This window comes from Lathyrus oleraceus, chromosome 3 (genome assembly GCF_024323335.1).
Source record: "Lathyrus oleraceus cultivar Zhongwan6 chromosome 3, CAAS_Psat_ZW6_1.0, whole genome shotgun sequence".
Taxonomy (NCBI): domain Eukaryota; kingdom Viridiplantae; phylum Streptophyta; class Magnoliopsida; order Fabales; family Fabaceae; genus Lathyrus; species Lathyrus oleraceus.
This window is the reverse complement of record NC_066581.1, coordinates 240,177,633-240,192,427: the sequence shown is the minus strand read 5'-3', so window position 1 is coordinate 240,192,427 and position 14,795 is coordinate 240,177,633. Positions and strand designations below refer to the sequence as shown.

The following is a 14,795-nucleotide window of genomic DNA, read 5'->3' as shown; positions in this document are numbered from 1 at the left end:
ATGTTACAAGGCGTTGTTTTTGCTCCATTAATGTATTGCTCCATATAATTTCGAGAAAGCAGGTGATTGCACAACTTTGAAGAAAGCTTGGAAAATCTAGGAGAAAACTTTTGCAGGAGATGACAAGTAAAATATGGTGAGGTTACAAACTCACAAGAGGCATCTCGAGTTGATTCAAATGGAAAAGAAGGAAACAATTTATTAATTTACAATGAGAATTGCAAGATTTGTAAACAAAGTGAAGGCATGTGGATAAACGATCATAGTGTAGTATATTGTCGCTAAAGGCTTGGGTTCTTTGACGTTAATATTTGACAATGTAGTGGTTGCGATGGAGGAATAGAATGATCTTGCAACGATGATCAATGAGGAGTTACATTGCTCTCTTGATGCACATGAGTAGAAAATGGAGGAAAAAAGGTTGATAAGAAAAAGGTTGAGATCGCTTTGCAAGCCTGTTTCAATGATCGAAACAAGAAGGTGAAGGGAAAGTGGAATATGAACAAAGGTTAAGGTAAATTTCAAAATTTTGGTGGAAGAGAATCCAAAAGTTCCAAAAATTTAACATTCTAAAAGGGTGAAAATAATGGCAATATGGTTGTTGGATCAATCAAATCTAGAGGTGGAAATATAAGAGGTAGAGGATAAAAAAGGATGGTTGACAAGTCCAGTGTGCAATGCTTTAATTGTCAAAAGCTTTGTCATTTTGCAGGAGAATGCAATGCCAACAAGAAAGAACCGCAAGTTGCAAGACAAGAGTTTGATGATGAGAGCACACTCTTGGTTATGATGACAGAAGGAGAATGTATCATCAAAAGGTGGCATATACCATTAGTAGTTTGAAAAACACTGTAGAACCAAAGTGTAACCGTTTGTAGTTTTATGCCAAGCGGTTACATGCTAAAGAAAATGCAACGGTGACTTTGAAAGAAGCAGTGCAATGCAATTGATCAATAGTATTTGGACTCCGAGTGTTCAACGCATATGACGGGTATGAAATATTGGTTTGTTACAATCAATTGTATCATGAAGAACAAAGTAAAGTTGAAGTCCATGGTTGAAAGGAAAAGCGGTCACAAAATCAAAGTTCTCAAAACGGATGGTGGAGGAAAATATGTCTCAAATGAATTTGGTAGGTTTTTTGACTAAAAGGGCATAGTACATAAGGTAGTACCGCCTTATATATCACAATAAAATAGTGTTTCCAAATGGAAGAATCACTTGATCATGAACATGGTGAGAAATTTTTTGAAAGGGAAGAACTTGCTGAAGGAGTTATGAGGAGAAGCAGTGTTCAGAGCTGCATATTTGTTCAATACATTTCCAACAAAGAAACTTGAGAGTTTTCGGTTCGGTAGCATATCAGCGTGTGCCGAGATAACTTAGAAAGAAGTTGGGTGATAATGGAGAATTGATGATTCTTATAGGGTATCACGGAGTTATGAGGAGAAGCAGTGTTCAGAGCTGCATATTTGTTCAATACATTTCCAACAAAGAAACTTGAGAGTTTTCGGTTCGGTAGCATATCAGCGTGTGCCGAGATAACTTAGAAAGAAGTTGGGTGATAATGGAGAATTGATGATTCTTATAGGGTATCACTCTACCGGTGGTTACAAAATATTTGATACAACAAATAGAAGGATCATGATTAGTAGGGATGTCATTTTCGACGAACTAAGAGAGTTGCAGTATAGTGCAACCGATTGTTATAATATCTCAACCAGTTACACTAATAAGAAATGCTTTCATGCAGTGTTGGAAGGTACATAACCAACCCTCATTGAAAACCAAATGAAAGAAAATGTTAGAATATCATCAAAGCAAAAAAAAATTGAATTTGGTGAGAAAGAAAATTATATAAAAAAAACTTGATGTAAAAAAGATTTTTATAACTTTATTTTTTATGTAGTATAAACCAAATAGGAAAAAAACATTGCTGGCTGTGGGGTTCGAACCCACGCGCACTTATGTGCAGAAGATCTTAAGTCTTCCCCCTTAACCTCTCGGGCAAACCAGCTTGTTGTTATTTTTTCACATACAATAATTAATCAAACAAATTTTCACTTAGATTAAATTTTATGAGCAATCTAGAACTAAGAAGAAACTTATAACCAATCCCATTCTTACAAAATCAAAAAACTGTAACGCAGAAAAATTCCTTACTCCCCATCGAATCAAATCAAACGATTTCACATTCATTCATCTTCAACGGTGGAACATTAGGAATCAATTTTTGGAACAGAGAAAGATAGAGTGAATTGTCCATTCTACTTCAAGATCGAAGCATGCAGACATAATGATCAATGCTCCAGGCTCCCCACAAAGCCATGCATCATCTCTCTCTCTCTCTCTCTCTCTCTCTCTCTCCGAGTGTTCAACTCATATGATAGGAAGGAAATATTGGTTTGTTACAATTAATCTTTTCATGAAGAACAAAATAAAGTTCGTAGGTGATACCACTCTAGAGGTTGAAGGGATCAGTGATGTATCGATCAAGAGAATGAATGGTGGAAATTCTTTGATAAAGGATGTATTGTATATCCCCAAAATAAAGTGTAATCTTCCAAGTATTAGCCAATTTCTTGGGAAGGATTAGAATATTCATATGGAGAACAAGATGTTATGCGTTATGGATGCAAACAAAGTTTTTGTCCTAAAAGCTTCTATAGCTCCCAATAGAACTTTCAAAGTTGAGTTGAAGGTTATGGAGCATAGGTGTCATGCAATTGCAGCTAGTAGAGAATAATTGTTATGGCATTATAGGGTTGGCCATCTCAACTTTAGAGATCTCAACGTCTTGAAAAGGAAAAAGACGGTTACTAGATTGCCATTGATCAACATACTAGCTGAAATTTGTCAAGACTGTGTGCAAACGAAGCAACATAAGGAAAAATTAAGCAAGGATGCATGTTTTAGAACCAAGGTCACCTTGAGGTGGTGTATTCTGATGTGTGTGGACCGATGCAAGTATTTCCATTGGTGACAATAAATATTTTATCACACTCATTGATGATCATAGTATAAAACCATGGGCGTACTAAACAAGAGAAAGGATGAGGTACTTAAAGTGTTTAAGAAGTTCAAGTCCATGGTTGAAAGGAAAAGTGGTCACAAAATTAAAGTTCTCAAAAATGGATGGTGGAGGAAAATATGTCTCAAATTAATTTGATAGGTTCTGTGATCAAAATGGCATAGTACATAAGGTAGTACCACACTATATATCATAATAAAACAGTGTTCCCAAATGGAAGAATCACTCAATCATGAACATGGTGAGAAGAATGTTGAAAGGGAAGAACTTGTTGAAAGAGTTATGAGGAGAAGCAATGTCCAGAGTTGCATATTTGTTGAATACGTTTCCAACAAATAAGCTTGAAAGTATTACACAAGAGGAAACATGGTCTGGATTTATACCGAATCTGAGTCACTTGAGAGTTTTCGGTTCGGTATCATGTCAACATGTGTTGGGATAACTTAGAAAGAAATTGGGTGATAAATGGAGAATTGATAATTCTTATAGGGTATCACTATACTTAAGGTTACAAAATATTTGATGCAACAAATAGAAGGATCAGGATTAGTAGGGTTGTCATTATCGACGAAATAAAAGAGTTGTGATATAGTGCAACCGGTTGTTATAATATGTCAACCAATTACACTAATAAGAAATGCGTTCATGCAGTGTTGGAAGGTACATAACCATCCCCTATTGAAGACCAAATGAAAGAAAATGTTACAAGATCATCAAAGCAAAAAAAAATTGAATTTGGTGAGAAAGAAAATTATAAAAAAACTTGAAGTAGAAAAGATTTTTATAACATTATTTTTAATGTAGTATACAATAATTGATAAATAAAAAAGGTCGTTGGCTATGGGGTTCAAACCCACACACACTTATGTATGCATATCTTATAGCTTATGCCTTAATCTTTGCAAGTGAGGTTCTAGATGAAGAACCTATAGACTATAAGGAAGTTTATGAGGAGTCGAAATAAGACTGCAATCAATTTGGCAAAGAATATGATAGCACATGGACGAAGCAAGCACATCGAAATGAGGTTTCATTATCTTCGAGAGCAAGTTGCAAAAGGAAAGTTGAATCTTGAACACTGCAGAAATGAAAATCATATTGCAGACATCATGACGAAAGGAGTGCAGATCGAAGTGTTCAAGAAGTTAAGATTTATGATGAATGTGGATAGCTTAGGCATAATAAATTAGGTGGTGTGTTGAATTGTAATTCCTTGTGTCGAAGAAGGTTGTTCGACAGAGGGAAGGAAGTGTCGAAACATTTATGTCAAAATGTCGAAGCAGGTTGCTCGACAAAGATTTTGACTTAGGCTTATTTTGTAATTTTAGCTGAATTAGGTTAGTTAGAGTTTTTGCTTAGAGAGCAAGCAAACACAACCTATAAATAGAGAGTAACCCATTTTAAATGAAGAAATATTAATTTTGAAATAAACTATTAAAGTAAAATAAAAAATGAAACATATCCTTAATTAATTATTATTTTGTTGACACAGTAAAATCAGAAATGGTCTTTCTACCCAATTGCTAAAAAATATTCCACATTCCACCAACTGTTGTTGACAATAGATGGTGTGTTAATTTAAAATCAAAAGGTAAATTTGCTGAAGATAATGCATAGATAATCAAGTCGTTAGTTGTTTATTTACTGGGAAACTTTGAAATGGTCTTTCAATTATTCCTTGTGTTGGGACGAATGTGAAACAATTATTATAAAAATTATGTCTAAGGAAGTAAGACAAAGTCTATTATACTGATCTTAATTTGATTTATGAAGAATGATTCATTATCTAATACTAAATTAATTACGGTAAACTTCAATTGCAACCCACTTCAACGTTTCAACCTTATAAATACCAAGATTTACATGCAACAAAAATCAATTCTCACAAGCAAACAATAATTTACATAAAAAGTGAGTTGCAAAATGAAGGTCCTTTACTTCCTTGTTACCATCTTGGCTTTGGCATCTTCTCCTTCCTTTGCTTATGACCCTAGTCCTCTCCAAGACTTTTGTGTTGCAATTCAAGATCCCAAAGATGCTGGTATTTATATATTCTTCATAAATCTTTTTTTAATTAGCTTGTGTTAAGAATTTACTCTATTCTAACTATATCTTGATGATTTGTAGTATTTGTGAATGGAAAGTTCTGTAAAGACCCTGCGTTAGTTAAAGCTGAAGATTTCTTCGAACATGTTAATCCTGGAAATACCTCAAACGCATTAGGCTCTCAAGTGACTGCAGTCACTGTAGATCAACTATTCGGACTAAACACACTCGGCATATCTTTGGCTCGCATTGATTTTGCACCTAAGGGTTTAAATCCACCCCACACTCACCCTCGAGGCACTGAGATCCTTATAGTTCTTGAAGGCACCCTTTATGTTGGATTTGTCACTTCCAATCAAGATAAAAATCGTCTCTTCACCAAAGTGCTCAACAAGGGTGATGTATTTGTGTTTCCTATCGGTCTCATCCACTTTCAACTAAATGTGGGATATGGTAATGCCGTTGCAATTGCTGGACTTAGCAGTCAAAATCCAGGAGTTATTACTATTGCAAATGCGTTGTTCAAATCTAATCCCCCTATTTCTGACGAGGTTCTTACCAAAGCTTTTCAAGTAGATAAGAGCATCATTGATTATCTTCAAAAGCAGTCTTGGTACGACAACAACTAATTCGAGAACATAATAAATCAATTTATTCAGTATGGATAATTGATTTATGGTCTTCAATCACATCCTGCAATCAACCTTCCCTACTTTCTTCTTCTTATTATTGTTAATAAATAAAATGTATTGTCTTTTATTTGAACATGTGGTTATTTTATTTTGAGTTTCATTTGGTTCAATAATAGATTGTTTTGAGGATTTTTGTAAGCTAATAATTTTCTATCCCAATGGTGATCATTATTTTGAATTATTAATGACTCTTATCCGACTATAAGTTAAACTACATACTAACAATAATTTATTTTTACCATTTTGATTTAGTTTTTAGAAAATTCGTTACGAATATTAATATTATAATTTTCACAATAATTTATTTCCATGAGAATAAGAAATAATACTCAAATCTTTTCTTAATAAATGAGATGATACATGAAGTTGAAGTCCTGAGTATTTACCCTATACATGTTTACTTTTCTTTGAACATGAGTGTGGATGCTCATGTTTTGGAAGATTTTCAGGAAATAGTTATGATTTGAGACATTGTGACTGCCTTTTGAGATTATTAACTTTTGATTCAATATATCTTCTTAATGTACATCAACAAGTACACGGTACATACCTATCATTATAGTAACGCATTTTCCAAATTTTTCAGAGGTGAGGACGACTTTCATAAGTATCATGGCATCATAAATGCTACAAATTGTTTTAGCAATGTGTTTTTCATAGATTTGAAGCATGTGAGTTCAATGATAAAGATCCGTATATTCTTCGATATTCATAACAACATTTGGAAATTGAATGGATAGTTGAAAAATGAAAGAAATACTTAGCTTGAAATCGGTAAGAAATAAGCTTGTGTGTGAACATGTGAATTTTAAAAAATAAAGTCTCATACTACAATTTAGTAGTGCTTATATACAATAGATTGGCCTCTTATGGTGTGTCCCAAAAGTATTCAATTTTAGTAATTGAATAAGTAAGAACTAGGATGTTTTGTCTTGGTCGTGCCGTGGTTGATTGTCTGCCTTGCACAATTTTGGATAGTGATGCAAAACTTCTTAAAGAGAGCAACCTAGTTTACGACTTGACCCAATAATTTCTTATGTGCCAGATTTCCAAAATCGAAAAACAAGAATCATAATACCTTTTCAAACTGACATGGCTATCGAAGAAATTATTAGTACTTCTGATGTTGCCTCTTATAAGCCATTCAAGTTTGAGGGATGTCATTTTAAATGTTAGAAACCAAAAATATGTTTTTTCTTAACCATCAAAAAGTTTGTCAACTTTTTGACCGATAACATTTCTGTCGTTCTTTATGGATCAAATGCGCAAATTAACGACAAGTAATATGTGGATTTAGATGGAATTGTTATTTCTGATTAATCTAAATTTGCTGCACAAATTAAAGAAAAGGATTTACAATTTAGGAAAGAAATCAATTCATGGAAAGAGAATGATTATCTATGTAAAAAATATATTCTTAATGGATTCGCAAAATGTAACCGGACCTAACACTTAGTAGACTTGTCTCTTGGTTGCAAATCAATTGGCTATATTAGTTTATAAAAGAAACTAAAACCTGATGGAACAATTGATAAATACAAAGCTCACCTTATGGCCAAAGCTTTAAGACAAAGAGAAAATATAGATTTTTTCGATACTTTTTCTATGGTCACTAGAACTTTCATCGATTAGGACTCGAATTGAGAATGACTTTTATTACTTCTATTTATAAATTAATAGTATACTAAATGAATGTTAAAAACTTCTTTTAAATGGTGACTTAGAAGAAGAAACATATATGGACCAATTGGATGTGTTTGTGATTCATGGATAAGAAAACAAGGTATGTAAGTTAGATAAGTCTAATATGGTCTAAAATAGGCACCAACGCAAAGGTATGAAAACATTGATAATTTAATAATATCAAATGGGTAGAAAGTGATTGAAAGTTACAAATGTGAAAAATTATAATTTGCATTATCATATGTCTCTATGAAGACAAATTACTCATATTTAGATCAAACATTCGGTCTGTGAATATTGTGAAATCACTGTTGTGCAACAACTTTGATATGAAACACCTTGGAGAAGTCAATGTTATTATTACAATCAAGTCACTTTATCTAGATGAATTGCTCATATTTAGATCAAACATCGATGTTATGAATGTTGTGAAATCACTATTGTGCAACAACTTTGATATGAAAGACCTTGGAGAAGTCAATTGGATTCTTGGAATCAAGATTACTAGATCCGAGAAGGGAATATATTCTGATCAATCTCACTATGTGGAGAAGATTTTAAATATATATAATTACTTTGATTGTAAATTTGCTTGTATACACCATATGACCCTAGTGTAAAATGATTTAAGAACACTAGTGATACTGTGAGACAAACTAAGTATGCGAGCATCATTGACAGACATAAGTATACCACTGATTGTACTATACCTAACATGGATAATTTGAATAACTTTTTCCGCAAGGATATATTAATTTTTAGTCGAGATAGCTATCAGCGTTTTCAACTTCAAATCCTACTAGGCTTTCTAGGTGGAATTTTGTTACTATTTGAGGAGTAAATCTCCTTTGTGAAGACTTAGACCTCAAGAGAAATTATATACTCTATAGGAGAGTTTGAGTTGAGTCTTTGTATTTATAGTTTGTACACTATATTCTTAGGCATTAATTCTAAATCAGTTGAATACAATTTTGAATTGTATTAGAAATTTTATCTTTCATATTTTTAACTGAATAAACACACTTAGTAGAGTGCTCGAGTGAAAGTGAGAGGTGTCTCAGATTTAGGGAGAGTCTAGAAACTAACAGGTAGTATTAGAAAAAGAGGCATTGAACTGGATGAGTTCAAATCATATCAATTTGTACTTTTGATTATTAAAAGTGAATTTCATTTCGTTAGATCAACACCCTCCATAAGTATGTGGTTTTGCACTGAACTAGGTTACCAATTCTTGTGTTATTTATATTATGCCTATATTTAGTCTGTTATGCATTTAAATCGTCACACACATTGCTCCAACATTCTGTTTGACATCTTGTCATCCGAAGAAAAGAATTTCAGTAATCGTTCAACCATAGTTGCGGTTTGAAAATAATAGGTTAGGTGATGTATCCTAAAATGGTAAAAAGTAAAAGCCTCTTTTAAATCAAATTATTGTTTATGCAAATGTGCCTTTATAATCTTTTCATATGGATATTTTTGGCTCATCCAAAACAATTAGTTTTGGATAGAACTATTACGCCCTTGTAATATGGGTTGACTACTTTCACTATACATGGGCTTTTTCTTATTAGATATAAGGGATGTGTTTTATGCCTTTCGAAATATAGCCAGGGTTATCCAAAACGAGAATGGATTAAGCATTGCATCTATCCAAAGTGATCTTGGAGGTGATTTCCAAAATGAGGTATTAGAAAAGTTTTATAATGAGAATGGTATTGAGCATACTTTCTCTAATACAACATACTCCTCAACAAAATGGGATAGTGGAAGAGAAAAATAGATCTTTTGAGTAACTTCCAAGAATGATGCCTAATAAGACTAACATTCCTATGTACTTTTGGGCTAATGCACTAAGCAATGCTTGATATGTAATTAAATATGGCTTGATAAGGTCAATTCTAAAGAAAAATCTTTATGAGTTATACAAATTAAGCCCAATATTTCTCACCTTCGTATGTTCGGATGCAAATGTTTTGTCCTTAACAACTAAAGAATAATCTTAAAAATTTTGACGCTAAATTTGATGAAGATCTATTCTTAGGACATTTCACTTCTAGTAAATATTTCAAGATATTTAATAAAAGAGACATTTCTATAGAATAATCATTCCATGTTACCTTTGATAAAAGTAATCCCAAGTCGGTAGAGGTAAGAGTTTCTGATTGTGTAGGTATTCTGAAGAACATTCTTCTTGAAGATCAAGATAAAGATGAAGTATAAGATCAAGATCAAGATAAAATTAAAAATGAGTTATTATTATGGTTGAATAAATGGACAAAGTAAGAAGATACTAAAAAATGTATATTTTGTAGTAGTGTTTGCAATACGTAAGCAAGTTCGCGATACGATAGTCCTCCCTTATATGTAAATCTTGGGCGAATGTTTTCAAAACTGATACAATTTGTTTCCAAACTTGTGGCATCTTTGTTTGGGAATATTGAATAAATATATATTGATGCATTCTCGAATCAATGGGTGTGTATAGTAACTCAATATCAAGGTGAGTCACACACCCCAATGTGCAAATTGGCGGTAGTGACGGAGTGGGGGCCATGAAGCCCTATCTTGCCGACCATGTCCCATAAAAATTTATGATGCCCTAGGAGAGTGGAAAGTTAGGCTGCTAAGAAAAGGTAAGAGTTTAATATGTAAACTCAAGGAATAAAATTCCATTTTCCACGAAGATGATTTTATGAAGATGAATAGGTCAATTTTCATCTTCCCTCCATTATTTTTTTAAATATTATGTCAAAAACTAAGAAAGAGTATAAATTGGTCTTAATTTGTACATAAATTTATTCCTTAATGAGGTACTTGTTTATTTGTTTCTTTAGTGCGTAATTTTGAAATGTTCTTTCAATTATGCCTTGGGGATGTTAAGAAAAAAAGTTAATTCTAGTGCATGTAAGAAGTTGCACTTTTATGTCAACCGGTTACACCTGGAACTCTTTAGCTAAAATTGAGTATGTAAAGTAGTGCAACCGATTGGCATAATATGTCAACCAGTTATACCTGCGACTTTTCAGTTTTATTTGTTTTATAATTGTACTCCATCTCTCTCTCTCTCTCTCTCTCTCTCTCTATATATATATATATATATATATATATATATATATATATATATATATATATATATATATATATATCCCATTCCAAGCTCAATAATATTCCCCAATCGGGTGGTGCCAAGTTCAAACATTTGGCATTTAGGGCGAGGTTCGATCCATAAAACACCCAGTGTGCAAAAATGATCACTTCAGTTTCCAATGAAAAAATCCCTGCAAATATCTTGATTCTCAATACGAATAATTACAAGAATTGGTGCAAACAAATGAATGTGTTTTTAGATTATCAAGATGTTCTTGAAGTGATCAAGAATGGTGTTACTCCATTTGTAGAAGGTGCAACGGATGCACAAAGGTCTAGGCATAAGGAAGAGAAGATGAAATGTTACAAGGCGTTGTTTTTGCTCCATTAATGTGTTGTTGTAGATAATTTTTAGAAAGCAGGTGATTGTACAACTTCGAAGCAAGCTTGGAAAATCTAGGAGAAAACTTATGAAGTATATGATGAGGAAAATGTGGTGAGCGTACAAACTTATAAGAGGCAACTCGAGTTGATTAAAATCGAAAAGAAGGAAATAATTTATGAATTTACAATGAGTATTGCAATATTGGTAAATAAAGTGAAGGCATGTGGAGAAACGGTCATAGTGTAGTATGTTGTCGCGAAAGTCTTGGGGTTCTTTGACGCTACTATTTGACAATGTAGTGGTTACGATGGAGGAATCAAATGATCTTGCAACGATTAGCAAAGAGGAGTTGCAGAGCTCTCTTGATGGACATGAGCAGAAAATGGAGGAAATAAATGTTGATAAGGAAACTTTAGAGATTGCTTTGCAAGCCTGTTTCAATGAGCGAACCAAAAGGGTGAAGGAAAAGTGGCATATGAACAAAGGTTAAGGGAAATTTCAAAATTTTGGTGGAAGAGAATCCTAAAGTTCAAAAAAATCAACATTCCAAAAGGGTGAAAATAATGGTAATATGGCTGTTGGATCAAACAAATCTAGAGGTAGAAATGTAAGAGGTAGAGGATAAAGAAGGATCATTGAAAAGATCAGTGTACAATGCTTGAATTGTCAAAAGCTTTTTCATTTTTTAGAAGAGTGCAATGCCAACAAGAAAGAACCTCAAGTTACAAGACAAGAGTTTGATGATGAGAGCAAAATCTTGGTTATGATTACAGAAGGAGAATGCATCATCAAAAGGTGGCAAGATAGTATCAGTAGTTTGAAAAACATTGTAGAACCAAAGTGTAACCGTTTGTAGTTTTATGCCAATCAGTTACATGCTAAAGAAAATGTAATGGTGACTTTGAAAGAAGCAGTGCAATGCAATTAATCAATGGTATTTGGACTCTGGGTGTTCATCACAGAGGAAATATTGGTTTGTTACAATCAATTGTTTCATGAATAACAAAGTAAAGTTCGTAGATGATACCACTCTAGCGGTGGAAGAGATCAGTGATATATCGATCAAGAGAATGGATGGTGGAAATTCTTTGATAAATGATGTATTTAATATCCCCAAAATAAAGTGTAATCTTCTAAGTATTGGCCAATTTCTTGGCAAGGATTACAATATTCATACGGAGAACAAGATGTTATGCGTTATGGATGCAAACAATGTTTTGGTCCTAAAAGCCTCTATGGCTCCCAATAGAATTTTCAATGTTGAGTTGAAGGTTATGGAGCATAGGTGTCATGCAATTGGAGCTAGTAGAGAATAATTGTTATGGCATTATAGGGTTGGCCATCTCAACTTTAAAGATCTCAACGTCTTGCAAAGGAAAAAGATGGTTACCAGATTCCCATTGATAAACATACCAGCTGAAATTTATCAAGACTGTGTGCAAACGAAGCAACATAAGGGAAAATTCAGCAAGGATGCATGTTTTAGAACCAAGTGTCACCTTGATGTGGTGTATTCTGATGTGTGTGGACCGATGGAAGTTGATTCCATTGGTGACAATAGATATTTTATCACACTCATTGATTATCATAGTATAAAACCACGGGCATACGTAATCAAGGGAAAGGACGAGGTTCTTAAAGTGTTTAAGAAGTTCAAGCCCATGGTTGAAAGGAAAAGCGATCACAAAATCAAAGTTCTCAAAACAGATGGTGGAAGAAAAAATGTCTAAAATGAATTTGGTAGGTTTTGTGATCAAAAAGGCATAGTACATAAGGTAGTACCGCCTTATATACCATAATATAATAGTGTTTCCAAAAGGAAGAATCACTCGATCATGAACATGGTGAGAAGAATGTTGAAAGGGAAGAACTTGTTGAAAGAGTTATGAGGAGAAGTAGTGTCCTAAGTGTCGCATCCGCGAAAAACAACCGGCGAAAAAAACAAACAAACAGAGCCGCCACCGTGCGTTATTTATCCCAAAGGAGGGAAAGGAAACGCTCGAAGTAAACCTGGAAAGGAAATGGTCTTACGACCGAAGATTACAGGGTACGGGAGTCGGTTACGCAAGGGGAAGGTATTAGCACCCCTCACGTCCGTCGTACTCGACGGGATCCACGCTCAAAAGAATAGAAGAAAGGTTTCTGAAAACTGCTCACAAACTGCACACACGCTGGAATCAAACACAGATGAAAGACGGAAAAAACGGACTCGGCAGGATATCGCATCCTGGGCCTACGTAGTTTGTCAGACACAAACATCAGAGTCGACGTAGTTTGGGAACAGGGGAAACGTGCTCGCTAGGATGTCGCATCCTATGCATACGTATCTTCTCTGACCAGAGAAAGAATCAGAGCACTCGTAGCTCGGCTAACACACGCCAAACAAAACACAAACAGGAAACTGACTGCCAATTGCTGGACTTACATCAGACTCCTCACAACCAAACACAAACAAGGAAACCGAATGCCAATCGCTGGACTTACATCAGACTCCAAGCACACAAACACAAACAAGCACAGGAAACCGACTGCCAATCGCTGGACTTACGTCAGACTCCACACAAACAAACACAGGAAACCGACTGCCAATCGCTGGACTTATGTCAGACTCCACACAAACAAACACAGGAAACCGACTACCAATCGCTGGACTTACGTCAGACTCCACACAAACAAACACAGGAAACCGACTGCCAATCGCTGGACTTACGTCAGACTCCACACAAACAAACACAGGAAACCGAATGCCAATCGCTGGACTTACGTCAGACTCCAAGCAAACAAGAGGTTAACCGGACGCTGAGTCGTCAAAAGAAACACAAAGGTTGAACAAACAAGCTAACAGGGAGTCTGGTACTCGAGCCTGCTAGCTGTCAAGCAAACACACACAAAAAGAAAAAGGGTGCCCGGAGAGACCTCGCACGATCTCCTGCCTACGTACCTCATCTGGTATGAGGATCAGGGCAATATAGTTCCCCTAAACAGGGAAAGAACTTCTAACCTAACCAGAGACAAGGGAGATAACAAGCTACTAGGGAGACTACGACTCGAGCCTAGAAGTTGTCATGCATACGATCCCTATGTTGAAGTCTCTATCCTAAGTTGCACAGGAAGCAACCTAACCTAAACAGCACAATCAAGCAAATACAAGCACACACACTATATGCAAACAAATGGCTCATACAAGGCTAGGCTGTAGAAACAAGCCAACTGGAATGGGGTGTTTTGAGCTCTTAACCCTAACATTGAGAGTTAGGGTGAAGCAGAGGAAATGGGAATGAGGGGTGTGCCTCATAGCTCTTATCCCTGGCCTGGGAGAGCTTTAATCAATAGAAAGTGTGGGAGTTCAGAATGTAGGAACTCTTCTCCACAAATGATGGACTCTATAAGATCTTGGGTTCTTATTCACAATGCATCAACACATGGTGTGAGCAAAGTGAATGACACAACTGAATAGAAGGGGATGTATTACACATCCCTTCTATCTGCCAATTGCCTCTTAAGAGGACTTAACCTGCTTGGCACAAAATTAAACAACCACAAACATTGCCTCTTAAGGAGGGCTTCAGACAGGTGCCTGCCAAAGTAACATGACAGGTCTTCCAGACTACATGAAGATTAAGGGATTATACCTAAGTGGTATGCCAACCACAAGCAAGCAAAGCAAAGTTCAAATGAACTTAAAGCAACTTACGTACCTGTGGAAACAACTAAACCAATCAGTACAATACTCAGACAACAGTCAACAGTCACTATCAAACAGACAGACAAATCAATATGCACAATGAGTAAGCCCTAAGGCAAACACAAATGAATTATCCTCAACCTACAAAACAGCAAGTGTTAGCCAATAATAACAAATGACCAA

At 34.9% G+C, this 14,795-nt stretch overlaps 1 protein-coding gene and 1 non-coding gene across 2 annotated transcripts; one reads left to right on the top strand and one right to left on the bottom strand.

Moving 5' to 3' along the window:
- Positions 1-1,934: 1,934 nt before the first annotated feature.
- On the bottom strand, positions 1,935-2,017 carry TRNAL-UAA (transfer RNA leucine (anticodon UAA)). Its single transcript has one exon. It is a non-coding gene; the product is annotated as a tRNA-Leu (tRNA).
- Positions 2,018-4,846: 2,829 nt separating this feature from the next.
- On the top strand, positions 4,847-5,950 carry LOC127126597 (germin-like protein subfamily 1 member 7). The gene is made up of 2 exons (XM_051055549.1): positions 4,847-5,072; positions 5,159-5,950. The coding sequence occupies exons 1-2, from the start codon at positions 4,955-4,957 to the stop codon at positions 5,704-5,706; spliced, it is 666 nt and encodes a 221-aa protein (XP_050911506.1). The 5' UTR covers positions 4,847-4,954; the 3' UTR covers positions 5,707-5,950.
- The last annotated feature ends 8,845 nt before the right edge of the window (positions 5,951-14,795 follow it).

Coding starts and splice junctions, on each gene's coding strand:
- LOC127126597 (XM_051055549.1), top strand. CDS start 4,955: ATGAAGGTCCTTTACTTCCTTGTTACCATCTTGGCTTTGGCATCTTCT. Junction 5,073..5,158: donor TCAAGATCCCAAAGATGCTG/GTATTTATATAT, acceptor GATGATTTGTAG/TATTTGTGAATGGAAAGTTC.